At 39.3% G+C, this 14,523-nt stretch overlaps 1 protein-coding gene across 1 annotated transcript in view; it reads left to right on the top strand.

Moving 5' to 3' along the window:
- The window catches only part of RAPGEFL1 (Rap guanine nucleotide exchange factor like 1), a 67,400-nt gene that overhangs the window by 45,229 nt on the left and 7,648 nt on the right, over positions 1 to 14,523 (top strand). Inside the window, exons 11-13 of the mRNA XM_007420686.4 lie at positions 7,183 to 7,233; positions 8,165 to 8,252; positions 9,969 to 10,033. Coding sequence (XP_007420748.1) covers positions 7,183 to 7,233; positions 8,165 to 8,252; positions 9,969 to 10,033 — 204 coding nt within the window. The remainder of the gene's footprint in view (positions 1 to 7,182; positions 7,234 to 8,164; positions 8,253 to 9,968; positions 10,034 to 14,523) is intronic.

Genomic DNA, 14,523 nt, shown 5'->3' on the forward strand with positions numbered 1-14,523 from the left:
ATTGTAAAACTGATTTGATGGATTAAGACTAGGTTTGTTCATAATATTATTTTTCAAACTGGGCAACTTTAAGATGTGTGGACTTCAACTCCCAGATTCCCCAGCAAGCATGCTGGCTGGCGAATTCTGGGAGTTGAAGTCCATGCATCTTAAAGTTGCCCAGTTTGAAAAACACTGGTTTATAAGGTTTTCTGTATTCCTTCCTTAGCAAAGTTAGATTTTGGCAGACACTGAGTAAGAGTTTGCTTGGGCTCAGGAACCTGCTAAATCAATAGCAAAGCCTATGTAACAACTACAAACTGCTCACAAGCCCCAGCATTTTGAAAGATCCAGTTTTGGTCTGGTTTCAGATAAATCAATATACAGCCAGCTAGAATCCAACCTTGAAACAAACCGACGTCATGGGAAGGTGCAGGTCCAAGCACAAACCATCCGCAGTATAAAAAGTCCGTCTGGAAGGTCTTTGAGTCCTTTCTCCCGTCCCTTTTGTTCTCACTATTTTTGTGCATATGCACGTTTTCATTTTACAGATGGGGACATTGGATGGGAAAAGAAAGAAGTGTCGTAGAAAAGTCTAAAATGCATATTTATGTGAATGTTTTAATTGTTTTAAAGCATTTTACCCCACTCTTCAACAATGGCTTTCATTTTATCAGAAGGTGCAATGGCCTTTGACTAGGCTATTTAAAGAAGCGCTGTTGATGAGATGTCACAGTTCTTCCTCTGCTGTTCTCAGGGCAATTGATTTTAATGGTCTCAGCAAGACCCGGAGGGTAGTCTCATCTTGAGGAGCAGCAGCCAATGGACAAGGCTTTGATTACAAGTGTGCCTTGCCGGGTGTTTCTTCCTCTACTGATCACAGGAATGAGGAACGGAGTGAGCCATTAGTCAGCAGTGTTGGACAGAGAGGGTTTCCACACCTTATTATGGAATTGCTATCCTTTGCACATTTTTTTAGCAGAGGAGCCAGACAATGCCAGTGATAAATCATCGCACTTCATGTTTTCTATGTTTTCAGCCTTTTTATTTCCAACATGATTTGTGGCAATTTATTTTTTTACTTCAAAAAAAAGGAGAAAAATTAGCTGTGCCTTTAAGGAATCATTTTGCAAAAGAAGCTTGACTTGTACAAATAGTTGGCACCAGTGAAAATGTTTTTTGTTTACCCAGATATTTTAGGTTTGTTAGGAGTTATTGGTTGTATCACTATTATATTTTGCTCTTTTTTGTATGTATTTGTTGTACGTAGTTTTTACACTTGTAGAAAGCCCTAACATCTCCAATACGCTCATATTTACTGTGTGTGTGTGTCTGTGTCTGTCTGTCTACATGCAAAGCATTATTGTTAGCATCTAGAATGTGTTTTAATTTCATTGTAGGCTGCTGCTTACAGTTGAGTGTGTGTGGTTTGGCAGTGCTGATAAATAGCTTCCTAATTGCCCTTGTTTTGCTTGATAAAGCTTGAAAGAAAATAAAGAATGAGAGGAAATCAGCAGCTAGACCCTGCTTCATAGGAACAAAATGTGAGGAAAAGAGATTCAACAGGAAGCAGAAAAAGTAGCTAAGACTGCAAAACAGAAAGCTTTTAATAAACATTGGATGTCTCTTTTGAGGATAATACTTACTTTCAAGTAAATATTGTAGAACAATGTTGACTTTAAGGAAGGGCTTGCTGCATTATGTTGTTCTATATTAAGCACTGCATGGAACCATTGTTTTAATGCTGCTTCCCCTGTAGCTAATTGCAGAAAAGAAGTACTTTAGGAGCACCAAAAGACTCTACTGCAGAATCCATTATTTTTCTTAGACTTTCTGAAAATCAGATAAAAAAAGCTTGTTACAGCAACAGAATGGGAAACTGGGATTCCTTAAATGCCTGCTGTAAGATGCTGAATGCTGAAAGATGCACAACTGTGATATAGTGTGTGTTGAATTCATCTCTCCAAAACTCCTTGGTTCCTATTAGGTACACACAGACACATACAGGTACTAATTTGTTCTCATATTCACAACATTCATTTTGGCTGTTTTGCAATAACTACTTTTCCTGTTTATCAGGAATTGTAGGTACATATAGTTTTAATAGCTGGGCTCCTCCTATAATTTCAAATCATCTTTGGCATCAGGCTGTGTTGGCATCAAGCAGAGATGTAAACAAGAAGCATTCATGATCCAGGAAATTCAGTAATAGGATTCTCATTTGAGCAGTCTTCCTGGTGATGCTTATATAACAGGCCTTTAGCAAGTAGGATTTAGCATTAATGTTGGCTGCATTGTAACAACTACAATATTACTTATTAAATAAGCTGGATCTGGATTCATGGGCCAATATTCTGATTAAGTTTACACGCTGTATTAAATTATGGTTTGCCAACCATGGTTTATTGAAACTATAACTGCTGTGTACACATAACACACTAAACCAAGCAACCACATTGTGGCTTAGCTTGTGTGAACAAGGTCACTAAGTAAACCTTCCCTTCCTTCTATCCCACTGCAGTCTTAAACATCATCCAAGAGCAGCAATGTTAAGGTAGTTTGCTTCTGGATATGATTCACAGTTTCCATTTTTTAAGCTCAATTCTACGTTTCTTTTTTCAGGATTTACTTTTACAGTTTTTAGTCCTGAGGTTCATACAATTGTTCATAGCTTAGGATCTTAACCTTTGGGCTATACTGTCATCTGATTCCATGTTGCACTAAGCTATGGTTTGCTTAACACATAATAATTTACAACACATTACAGCTAATTCACATAATACACTAAGCCCAAACCAAACATGCACAATAGCTTTATGCAACATATGAACCCACCCACCCGCATTATGATTTTCAAATCTTGAATAGTTTTTGCCAGTCTTGTCCAATATTTTGTCTTCTGAAGGTTGGCCTTGGTCTCTGATGGCCTTGATCTGTTAATATCAGTGTCACAAATGTGGACTGCTTTCTCCTGTCTTTCCAGCACACATTTTCTTCCTAATCGCATGCTACAATACTGTAGTCTTGTTCTGCTAGACATTTTACTGTTTTTAGTTGTATTGCTAAAGAAAACTTTCTTGGGCAATATGTGAACTTCCAGATGGAGTCCTCCCTCATGTTACCGGTCAAGAGGCACTGTGCAGTGGTTAATAGATCCTCTCTGGAAAATAAAATGATGAAAGAAGTGGTAGGAAAAGATGGGAGGATTACAAATGGAAAATGTCACTATCAGAACACATTATACATTCTGTGCATAAGGCATTATAATTGTATAATTTCTGGGGTGTGATGCCAGGGAGCACTAATGTCCCAGAGATATCTCCTTTGTTGCCCACTAGGTTCTTTGTCAAATTTCTTTTGATTTTTTCTTCTTTTTATAAACAATGTATATGATATGCCATCCTCCAGCATCTGTATTTCCAAGAATGTATCTCGATTCTAAATGGTTTACAAGCTTTCTTAGAGAGTAAAAATGGAGGATGACTGCTGTCCATTGCTTTGTTTGGAAGTGTGTCCATCTGCTTGAAAAAAAGAACAAAGGTAAGAGGATAGGAAGGAGTTTTCTGTAGGAAGAGAGGGCCAGGAAGGTAGCATTCTAGTAAATATGTTCTTTGCAACTCTTTGTGTCCCTCAGGGGCAACTGATTTGTGAACCGCCAAGCTGCTCAACAACAATTTTGTGATAACAGCCCAACATTTCCTCAATATTCTAATTTTACTCACATCGCCAAAAAATGGTGAGGATTCCCTGGTGTAATCAAAGCCATTTGGCCATTTGATGTGGTTGCTACTGTGCTACAGTTTCAGAGTACAGTCAAGATCCAATCTAAGTATTTTAAATTTTATTGGCCTTCAAAATTCTTTAGAAGTCTGGCTTACTGTGAAAACACAGGATTTGGGTAGATACTGTTTGATGGCTTCAGAACAGCTTCTCCTGCTACAGAGTAGCTAAGCAAATGAATGCAGCTCTAGCTTATAAAGATGGCATATGTTTGAGTGAATGAAGGCTAAATGTGCAAGGATGGCTAGAAGGTTGTGTACATTTACATATTGACAGGCTCACATATATGCTAGCTTGTTTATCTCTGAAGGCTTGACCTGACACCTATCATACTATCAGGCCTTCAGAGGTTCCCTACTCTTCTTTTTAAGTTACCATGTGTAAATCCTAACACATACCTTATGTATCTAGCTTATAATTCTGGCTTCTTAGGAGAAAAACAAATCTAAATCCTGACTCGTGTATAACATTAAACCAGGATGAGTAACATGGATTGTTTGTAAAATGGCTGTTAGACTTAATATCAGTCTGGGAATTAGCTCTCAAAATACTGCTTCCCAGGATGGCTCCTCCCGCTCTATACTGATGGCTTTGGGTTTTCCTACCAAAATATAGAACAGATAAATTTCAACAGAGACATCGATCTTGATGGTTTCTGTCTCTTATCTCAGTTCATCAAGGTCCTCCTGAGTCTTGATACTGGCCCTAGTGTTTGCTACTCCTCCATTCTTGTGTTATCCACAAATGTAATAATGTTTTCTAACCCCTCATCCAAGTCATTTATAAATATGTTGAATAGCACTTTTTGACGCTTGACACTTTTGTCCAGCTTGACACTGAATCCCTAACTCTGTTGTACGTTCTCTAAATTTTCTCTAGTTGTCTCTCATTTAGAAGGTAGTACATAGAAGGTAGAAGAATCTGTTCTGCATGTTCTTAAAAATTTATTGATGTTTTTTCCACACACACACCCCCATTTTTTTTTGTCCACAATAGGGATGCCCCTAGTTTACTTCACTTGTCAACCCTGGTGTTTTCCTAGATGCTCCTTCCTATCTATGTTTTGGAAACATTATTTTCCCCTTTTTCTCCATTCAGAGTAGAGATAGAGACCAAGCGGTTTTTTGCTATATATGTGAATGACTGCTTTTTTATTTTTTTCATGTTTATGTATATAAAACCAATATGTAAATCTTTCACGTATAATGCTTATCCAAATGAATTCTGTCACATTTCTTGCTTATGTGCTTATTTAGCTAACAATTCACCGCCATGTAGAACAGTACAGATCATGTCTTTAATTTGGTCAATGACTAGCAAATTTAAAAGAACAATGACAGAGTAAAACAAATTGATAGAATAATATACTAAAAGACAGATCACATAATACTATTACATTCACTCCTCTATAACCATATTAATACATTAATTACCCAAGTAAAAACTAAAAAAACTATGATTTTGAGTAAATATCCCCTAGCAACTTATTAAGAAATATTGATCCGAAAGTGATATTAAAAGTAAAAATTAAAATGACCCATCATATATAACTTTAAGGGGGACCTGGAGTAATAATTCCCAAACTAGAAGTACATAACTGGTCTGTTTGGCCACAATAAGTCAGAATTCTTAATATTATAACTCACCATGATATTTGAAGAAAGCCACTGATTTCTGTAGAAAAGAGCTATGTGGGTCTTTTCTCAAAGCAGTCAACAAGACTAGGAAGAGCTAGTGAAGGAAACACTGCTTCATTTGAAGAAACTCAGAAACGTCTTGACTTTGCCACTTTTATTGTACTTTGCGTGCTCATAGTAGCACAGGTCTCAACCAATATAAGATTTATCATCATCATCAATTTTTGCTCTTGTGATAATATGAAGTTGCACGGTCACATGGTTGTTCCAGGTAGTGCTGATGATGAGGAAGACTGTGTTGACGGAGATCTTGCCCTGCAGCAAGATCAGGCACAGCTGATATTGTACAAGCTTTCTCATGGGTTTTATGAGTAATAGACAGTAGAGAAAGGAAGGGAATCCTTAAAACTACATTGCTAACTCCAGGTAAGGTTTGACTGTAGGCTATTAACTGTGTTAATTGAATATGTTAACAGTGGGCTTCCTCATACAGAGGGAATAAACTGCCATATGATTCCTTGGAAGGCTGTTACATAACCTGATTGAAGTCTGTGAGAGGCACATTGCCTGTTTTAGTGATGGATTTAATGGATTTAGCTCAGGTCCAGTAATCAGTTCTTCTATTCTTCTTGGTTATGCTTTTATTTCATTATTATGCATTATGTGGGTTTTTAACTCTCACCTTAGTTCAAAACATTTCAGGATGGAACAGTTTCAGGGTTTTTTTTTTCTTCCCTTGAAGCTGAAATGGCCACACCCTTGGGAGTTAAAGCTAGAGTCTTTAGTTAGGCAAATGACTGCTTAAAATTTTTTACTCCTGAGCTGTTACCCATCAGGGTTGGCTGAATACCAACACTTAGGGTGACTCATTCCAGAAGGCCAATCCACCTTGGTATATTTGGCTGACTCATACATCCCCAAATGAGGAAGAAGGCTTCCATAAGGTAAATTCCATGTTCCCACTACTGTAGAAAGTACACTGCCTCAAACTGAAAGGGAAAATACCAGACTATTAATATTTTTGTCAAGCCTACCCAGTCAGAGATGCTGTATTGCTTCTCAGTTCCAAGGACTGAGCCTATATCCCCTGGGTTCCTGCACCCAAAGAGATCTATGATACTTGATCACTTATGGTCCTTGCTAGACAACTGGGCCTATTAGATGATACTAGCTGTGAGATGTAGCTCAAAATTTGTTGAAAAAGCAGATTTAGGAAAACATTGGAAAACATAAGTTCTCAGTTAAACTTTTTAAGCAGGTTTTCCTGTGGCTTCTTTTTCAACTAATTTTCCCTTATGTGAAGTTTCAAACGGATGTCTACCTAATGCCTGGAAATTAAGATAGGATGGGATTGTGCTTCATTCTTCATTTTAAAATGAATTCCATTAAACCAGGGATTAATATAAACCTCAATGTGGTCATTTGTTTTTCTCCAAAACATCAGTTGCTTCTCAGAAGCTATACATAGCTTCTATACTGGGCCACTTCTGACACTTATTACCTCCTTATGCAGAAACCTTTATTTTTTGTCAAGGCAGTTGGAAGGGGAAATGTTGGAAGACACGCCTTCCTCCTCTTTAAATTGTAGCTTGCTCAGTTCAGCAAACATCTGCAAGTTTTGCATAGTGCTTAGCAGCCTTTTGTCTGGACAGATTAGTCTACATCCATCACTGAGGACAGACTGAACAACACTGAGCCTCTGCTTTGAACTGACTGTTTTTAAATCCATCTTGTCCATTTAGAACTGTTTACATGTCTCTGATTATTCTATTTGTTTTTCTTCCAGAAGCTTCCAGGGAAATTTAAGAACTTGTTTCGTAAATTTGAGAACCTCACGGTAATTCATTCATAGTTCCTTTGTAAAAGAGATGGTGAAGAGTGGGGGCTAAAAGCATGCAGTACAAGCACAAGAGCGTCCAGTTCAAATATTGCTTCACCCTTGAATTCTCTCTTTTCTCCTAAATCAGATAGAAAAAAAAATCTAGATTTTAGGATTATGATAAAATAATTTGAAGAACAGCAGGCTTACTATTTCTCATCTCTTTCACTTCCAGCAATAAGGATAAATCTTTTGGTCTTTGATGAGCTCAGTTTAGGTGTTGAAAACCCTCTCATTCTAATGTTTTCTGGTAGACATTTACTTGTCTCTTTTCTTAATACAGTGGTTAATAAATAGTGTTCCAGGGAGTCTCTGTGCCTCCTTGGAAGCTTACTGAGGATCTTCTAGAAACAAGTGGTCATGGTGGACATTTTGCCTGAAAAATAGACGCATGATTTCTAATCTCAGCCACTAAGCTGTGGCAGAATTTTTGATATTTGTAGATCTTGCTGTCAATGCAAGTACCTAGCATGAAATAAGAATAGACCAATAATGTTGCCTGGAATCTCTTTTAAGATGTTGATAGAAAGTTTTGAAAAACTACTGCCATAATGAACTGTCTGACATGGAGATGGATTTTCATCCTGAAGGTCCACATTTTTAAAAAAAGAGATTTTCCCTTCCTTTTTCCTTGTTTCCTCTCTGGCTCTTTCAAAGTAACTTTAAGTCTGCATAGTCCAAATAGTCTATCTGATGATTGGAATGATTTTGAGCCCTCTAGCCTCATCAAGGATTCATATTTAACACATTCAATTGGATATCTTCATGTCTTTGAGCTCTGTAGTTTCCACTTAAGGCAGGGTTGGGAGGAATGGCTGCAGTTGATTCTGTCTCCGCTTTTATCTCAGAAAATAATGAGGTTCTTTTCTCTCTCTCTTTTGTATTTCAGGACCCCTGTAGGAATCATAAAAGCTACAGAGAAGTCCTGACTAGGATGAAGCCACCCATTATCCCCTTTGTGCCCCTCATCCTAAAAGGTTAGTGATACTTGATGGGTCCAGAGTTCTTAGTTTTCCTGAACTGGATTGTGTAGAAAACTGTCTTGGGACTCTTCTGCAGGACCCACTAACTGGGTTATATTGAGAGGGCTTGAATGGATGATGTCACCCTCAGCTTGTCCCTCTCCCAGCATAGAAGCAGTTTACCATTGTGCTTTCCTGCTCTACTTCTTAAAAAAGTAGCGTTTTTCAGTTTGTCCTGGCACAAGTCTGGCTGTGTGGTTTCCCTACTACTCTTTAATCCAGTTTAGGCAACATCTGCTCCTCTTGATTGTTGTATGGAGCTCCTGGCATGCCCCCTCCTGTTTGATCACTAGGTGTTACCCTGCATGGCCATTTTCAGGATCTCTTCATCTGTGGAGAGGAGCATGCTCATGCAAAACCTACACTGCTCTGTGCTTGAGAAGGCCCCAGTTCCTATTCACCTATGCAACTGGTGTACAGCAGTTAGGGCAAGCAGCAGCTGGTCAGAGAGAGCCAGTCGCCTGGATTTCTCCCTGCCCCTCCTTCCCACTGGGAGAAGAGTGAAATGTTGGACTTTTTTTTTAACCAATTGAAATAGACAAGAATTTTGCCCATTAAGAATGGTGGTGCTCCTTCTTTTTGTTCCTGTCCACCAGTGGGCATACTGGACAGGAAGGTGTCAAGCATGAAGAGGAGCTCAAACAAGAGGCCTATGAATAGAAACCACATGTCCTGAAAGACACATGAACCCACAGAAAGAACATTGATTGGTGCTCATGTTCCTGGCAGGAGTGGATGGGGTAAAGAAACAAGGGAATCCAGCAATTGTGGACTATGATAACCACCATCCAGACAGAACACCTGGCCAACTTCGTTGCCAATTTAAGATTGGATTGAAATCTGGACTACAGCTTCTTAGGGTCCACCTAGTTTCAGCATGGGAGAGAAGCAGCTTAAGTCTGCCATGAAAAACAGTCCTCAGCCAACCTAGTCCTAGGCTTAATTTTGAAGAAGGGACATTTGGAACAATAACAATAAATGGTCTAAAAAGCCCATTCTCAATAGTCTGCCATTACAGACTTTCCCAAGCTGATGGATTACAACTCCCATAATATTTAGCCAGGACGATCTTTGCTGTGGTGACTAAGAAATTATGGAGTTTAAAGTGAACTCATCTAGAGAGTAGTCAGTTACTCCAGAATGTTCAAGAATCAGAATCTATGCAGAGAAAGGGTTGGCGCTGTTTCAGTTTTCAACTAAGCTATTACTTTTGTTCTATATATATGAATATTTTCAAATCACTCATGAGAAAATCTATTTGAGATAGTGTTTTAAAGACAAAATCAGTCTTCCAACTCTGATACACAGGCTCCTAGTCTTCCTTGAACCTGATCTTGTGTGAATCCACTTTTATGTGTGCATAACAAGTTTCACATTCTTCACAACCAGCACTACCTAGATCCTTCTGATATGTTTTCCTTATACATGTATATAATTTCATCAGAATAACAGACATTTTGCTACTAGCAGAATTAATAAATAAAAGTGCCTTTGAGCATAAATAGAGGGTTTTCTTCTAACTTACTACATTCTATTCCCATTGCTGTAGAGAAGGATTTCCAGGCCAGAGTATGAGATTACTAGCCATATCTTTTTAAAAGTTAGAAATGAATTGTTGCTTTGCATCCTTTCTCAACTCACTTTTCCTCTTTTTCCCTCTTCCTTTCTCAGACTTGACATTTTTGCATGAAGCTAGCAAAACCTTGGTGGATGGATTGGTCAATGTAGAGAAATTGGTAAGAATATAATTCACATCACTCCCAGTTTTCTGTGCTGTGTACATCTGTACTTCATAGCGTCTTTACTTTCCCAATTTGCAGAAGGGGAGTAATTATTCAATAGAAAGGGGATAAGCCGTCTAGTCCAGCTCCTCTCAGGGGGTCCTTAGAACGAAAATTAGTGAACCTGAATGAGGAAGCACAGTTTTAAACCATCAGAAAAACTGTAAAATGATTCAATGTAAAATTCAGATGGTTGCAAAGTTGGGTGAAAACATGCAGGAGACATTTGCTTCTTAAAGTGGGCCAAATATCTGATAGCAACTCCAGATAATTTGCCACTTCTGGGAATAGAAAAACTGTATGCAGTCAAAGGCAAAAGAAGATGGAGTATGATTTGGCACTCTCTCTCTCTGAATCATTTGCCTCCATGATAAACATGAAGAAAGCAATTGGCAACATAATTGTTTCTGTTTGCTGCCACTTTTGCGCTGGCTTTCTTCCATCACAACTACAGTATTACCACCACTGGCAGGTACACTGATTCCTAATTCTGTGGGACCTGTTTATGCACTGAGCTAGGATGAAGTAGCAGGTAAGACAAAAATAAAAATCTTATCATGTAAGTGCCTTTTTTTGAGCCCAGTCTATAAAGATTCTGAAGGAGAAGGCTAGGTTTTTCTTACCTGCCAACGCTGCTGGGAAATTTCTAATTCTTGATTTATAAGCCTTGGAATCATTTAAACAGGGACATTTCTTTCCCCTATTTCATTTGAAGAACCATGGAATAAAATTCCTTCAAATTAAAACCTGTTTATACTTTTTACTGGGGCAAGATCATCTCACTTATTTTAGCATCCTGTACAGAAAAATGAGAAACACTTCATGTTTGCAACCTGACTTATACTGAGTCAGATCATTGGTCTGTTTAGACTGGCATCATCAACATGACTGTCAGTGATTTTTCAGCTGTAGATAAGTGTTTTTTTGGGTCCTGTCTGAGACTTGTACCCAAGATATTTTGCATGCAAAACAAATGCTTTGTCTCTAAGCTGTGTTCCTTCCAAGAGCTCACATTCAAAACTGTGATGTGTTTGCAACTTCGTTATTGCACCAGGTATCGCTTGTGTGATTTCTCTCCTTCACAGATACAAACACACACTGTTATATATATAGCTGAAAAAAAATCCTTGGTGCTGCTGTAGATTATACTCATTTATTCTGAGTAGCCTCTTTGCGCTGTTTTAAAAGCAAAGAAGCTTTTTGTTCATTTGCTTTGAGATATAATTAAAATTATAAACTTACAATTTTGAACAATTCAGAAGGAGCATTTCTGGCCATAGCACGTGACATGGCAAAAAGTGCCCAAGGTGGTGACTTAGCATCCATGCCTATGCATTTATGTGTATGTATCCTATGCCCCTTTTCCTCCAGGACAAGAATCCTGGGTTTCAGCTTTTGCATTCGCAGAAAGGAGGTTGAGCTGTGCACAGATGGCCTCTTGAATTAGCTCCATTCAGGCACTTTTCAACATGAAACACTTACCATGTGAGCGTGCTGGTTGAATCCTATCCCCTGCTGACATCTCTCAAATGACATCAGCTTCCTATAACCATTGCCTGTTCCCTGCAGCTGCGGGGAGAAAGCCTATATGCAGGGGATAGTCTATAATGCAGATTTTTCAGTGACATGGAAACTCACATGTGTATAGCGGTACATGTATATGCTTTCTCCCTGCAGACTGTTGTGCTGAATGTACAATACCTGCAAGAAGGTATTGCTTTGAGTGTTCTGGGTGTAATAATGCCTGAGCAGGGAAATTTTCTGCCGTAACCATCAGTAGAAATAATGGATTTATATTTATTTTACCAAAACTTTCCAACAGTTTCTTGGTGGAAGACAAAGGTCATAATTTGAAATGGCAAATGCTCTACTTTCCCCATCGCTAAAATTACATATGACAGCAGCAGCTGTAAACAGGAATTGTACTGATCATTCGTCTACTATTTTTTAATCCATCATAATGTTGAAGACCTTATGCTATTCCAGGGCAGAAGTATATGTGTCTATGTGGAGGGAGAAATGGTGGGTAGGAGGAAAACTGTGGAGCATATGTGGAAGAAACAGCTTTATTTTTCTAAAAAGATGGGGTAGTAGGGAGAAGAAACACGTCTCTTGAGAAAGGTCAGTTTACAACTCTAATTGGAATTTCGAGATTGGAATACCAGCATCTCACACTTAAGAACACTGTTCAATAATGTCCCTGAAATTTCTGCCAATTGCAAAATAGAGGGAAGAAACAAAGCAGTGGGCTTCTGGGAAGAAATGTGACAAAGTAGTAATTGTCTGGGTATGTGTTCTCTGTGTCAGGATGCCCAAGGTCAATAGCTTGACCTGGAGTTGAAATGCCTTGGGCAGAAGACTTTGCTCTATCGACTGGCCCAGGGCAGGAGGCTGGGCCCTTGGTATTTATACCAGGCCACGCTGGTCAGATTTACAGATTGCTGGGTCAGTGTTGCAACCCCTTCCCCATAGCATTCGATGTCCAAAATGACCTCTGAAGGTTTGGGGCTGTTTTTCAAAATATTTTAAGGATGTGCAGAGAAAATGGGGGTCCATCAGAGATGACTGAGTTTTAGGAAGGAAGAGGGGTTAGCCCACTCCCTGTGCAGTTTACCCAGAGAAAATCTCCCCCTCCTACATATCGATCACTCTTCCTCCCTCCCCACCCCCACTCCAAAGGCCTGCAGGTTTATTGTTCAACCGCACAGCAAGCCCAGAAGCCTTTTCTCTACTGCAGAGGTCTAAGGAGAAACTGCTGCTGGAGGCTAGAGCTGTTCTAATTTTCTGCCTCAGAGCCCATCTTTTTCTGCCTTCCCTTTCCTGCTAATGCTGCTCACCCGGCTGGGCTGTGAAAAGTGGCAAGGAACATTCAGTGTTATTTTTGTCCCTGCTGGGGAGGAGTAGGAATGGTTGACTTTAGCCTCCAGCATGGCTGAGCAAATGCGGTCTGACAGTGGGAGGGTGGGAGAGCTCAGGTGGTCTCACCCCCCTTCCCTCCCGCATCATCCCCATGCCCTGGGGAGATTATCTAGGGGTGAGTCCTCTGTGCAGGGCCTAGCCCAGTGGGACAGTGGAGTTACCATGGCAACGGTTTCGCAGAAGCTCCTCCAGCTCTCCTTGTTAAAAGACAAATGGGTATGTGAGAGAGATGCGTGCTGGAGTTGGCCCAGATTTTCTAGTCTCAGGGGAAGAGGAGGTGGAGATGGTGGTGGGAGGAATGAAGCTACGTCTTGGTCAGTGAAGCCCTCGTTTTTCCTATGGCCTCACCTCTTCCTCCTGCCTAAATATGCATTGTGTGAAATGCAGAATTATTTGTAGGCTGAGCATTCATCTCTTCCAATTATTAAAAAAAAAGTTCTGTAATTATTCATATAATGTTTTTCCAACAAGCATGTTTATCGAAAACTACTTGCTTAGCAGAATATGGTGCTGTCACCTTTTTCTTTGAAGTTGCTTTTGGGTGTTTTTAACAGAATGTATCATGGATGGCGTTTCAGGAATTTTTGTTGCAGGAGAAAGAGGAACAGGGCCATGTTATTACAACTGTTTGAGAAAAATGATCTTGGCCGTTCTGGAAAAACTAAACAGGGTGTTAGTACTCAAGAGACCCTACGGCTTGGGCTAAACTGGGAAATCGAAAAAACATCTTGGAAGAAAGCAGTGGCAAACTACTACCATTTACTGTTGCTAAAAATAAAACACCTCCAATGTGGATGGGGCTGTGAAATCACCAGGAATTGTGCTTGGAGGAAAATTTTACCTTTGTATAGGATTCATAGGCTTCTATGAAATAGAGGAACAAGTGAGAACTATGAAAAATGAGTGAGTTATGCAAAGAAGCGGAGCTCCTTTGAAGCACTGTGAGAAGCTTACCAATAGGTTGAACAATATAAGTAGAAACCTGCTTTTTGAAAATAATAAACTGCGGACTTTTAGGAGTTCAAAATATGTGCTAAAAAGTTCCTGTCTAGCTAAAAGTTAAAGTCTCTTTTTTCCAAAACAGTCACTTTGAGATCTGCAGGAGAGTGTCCTGAGTGGTTGAAAAGAGACTTTTACAGCACAATTGAGTGAGAGATTGCTGAAGTCACATACATCAAAAGGTTTCAATCTATCTCAAAATCTCGTCAAACACACATTACAATGATTAATTGATAATCTGCCTCATATGTAATCCAGTCTGTCTTCCCCTCCCTTCCCCACCCCCTCACCCCAATTTAAATCCTACATCAGTCTAGCTGCTCTGTGCATCTGATGAAGTGAGGTGCAGCTCACAAAAGCTTATGCCTTTTAATAACATTTGTTAGTTGTTAAAGGTTTTACCACACTCCTAATATAGATTCATAATCTTTCACTTCTGAGGATCACAACAAAACTACCATCTTCAGTATGTGTTAGGGTCTATAATATGAAAATGCTGTCAGGTAATTTGTCTGAAAGGAAAGTTG

Source organism: Python bivittatus, unplaced genomic scaffold (genome assembly GCF_059951505.1).
Source record: "Python bivittatus isolate LINGU-HERP-01145 unplaced genomic scaffold, Pbiv_v1 ctg000410_np1212, whole genome shotgun sequence".
NCBI lineage: Eukaryota > Metazoa > Chordata > Lepidosauria > Squamata > Pythonidae > Python > Python bivittatus.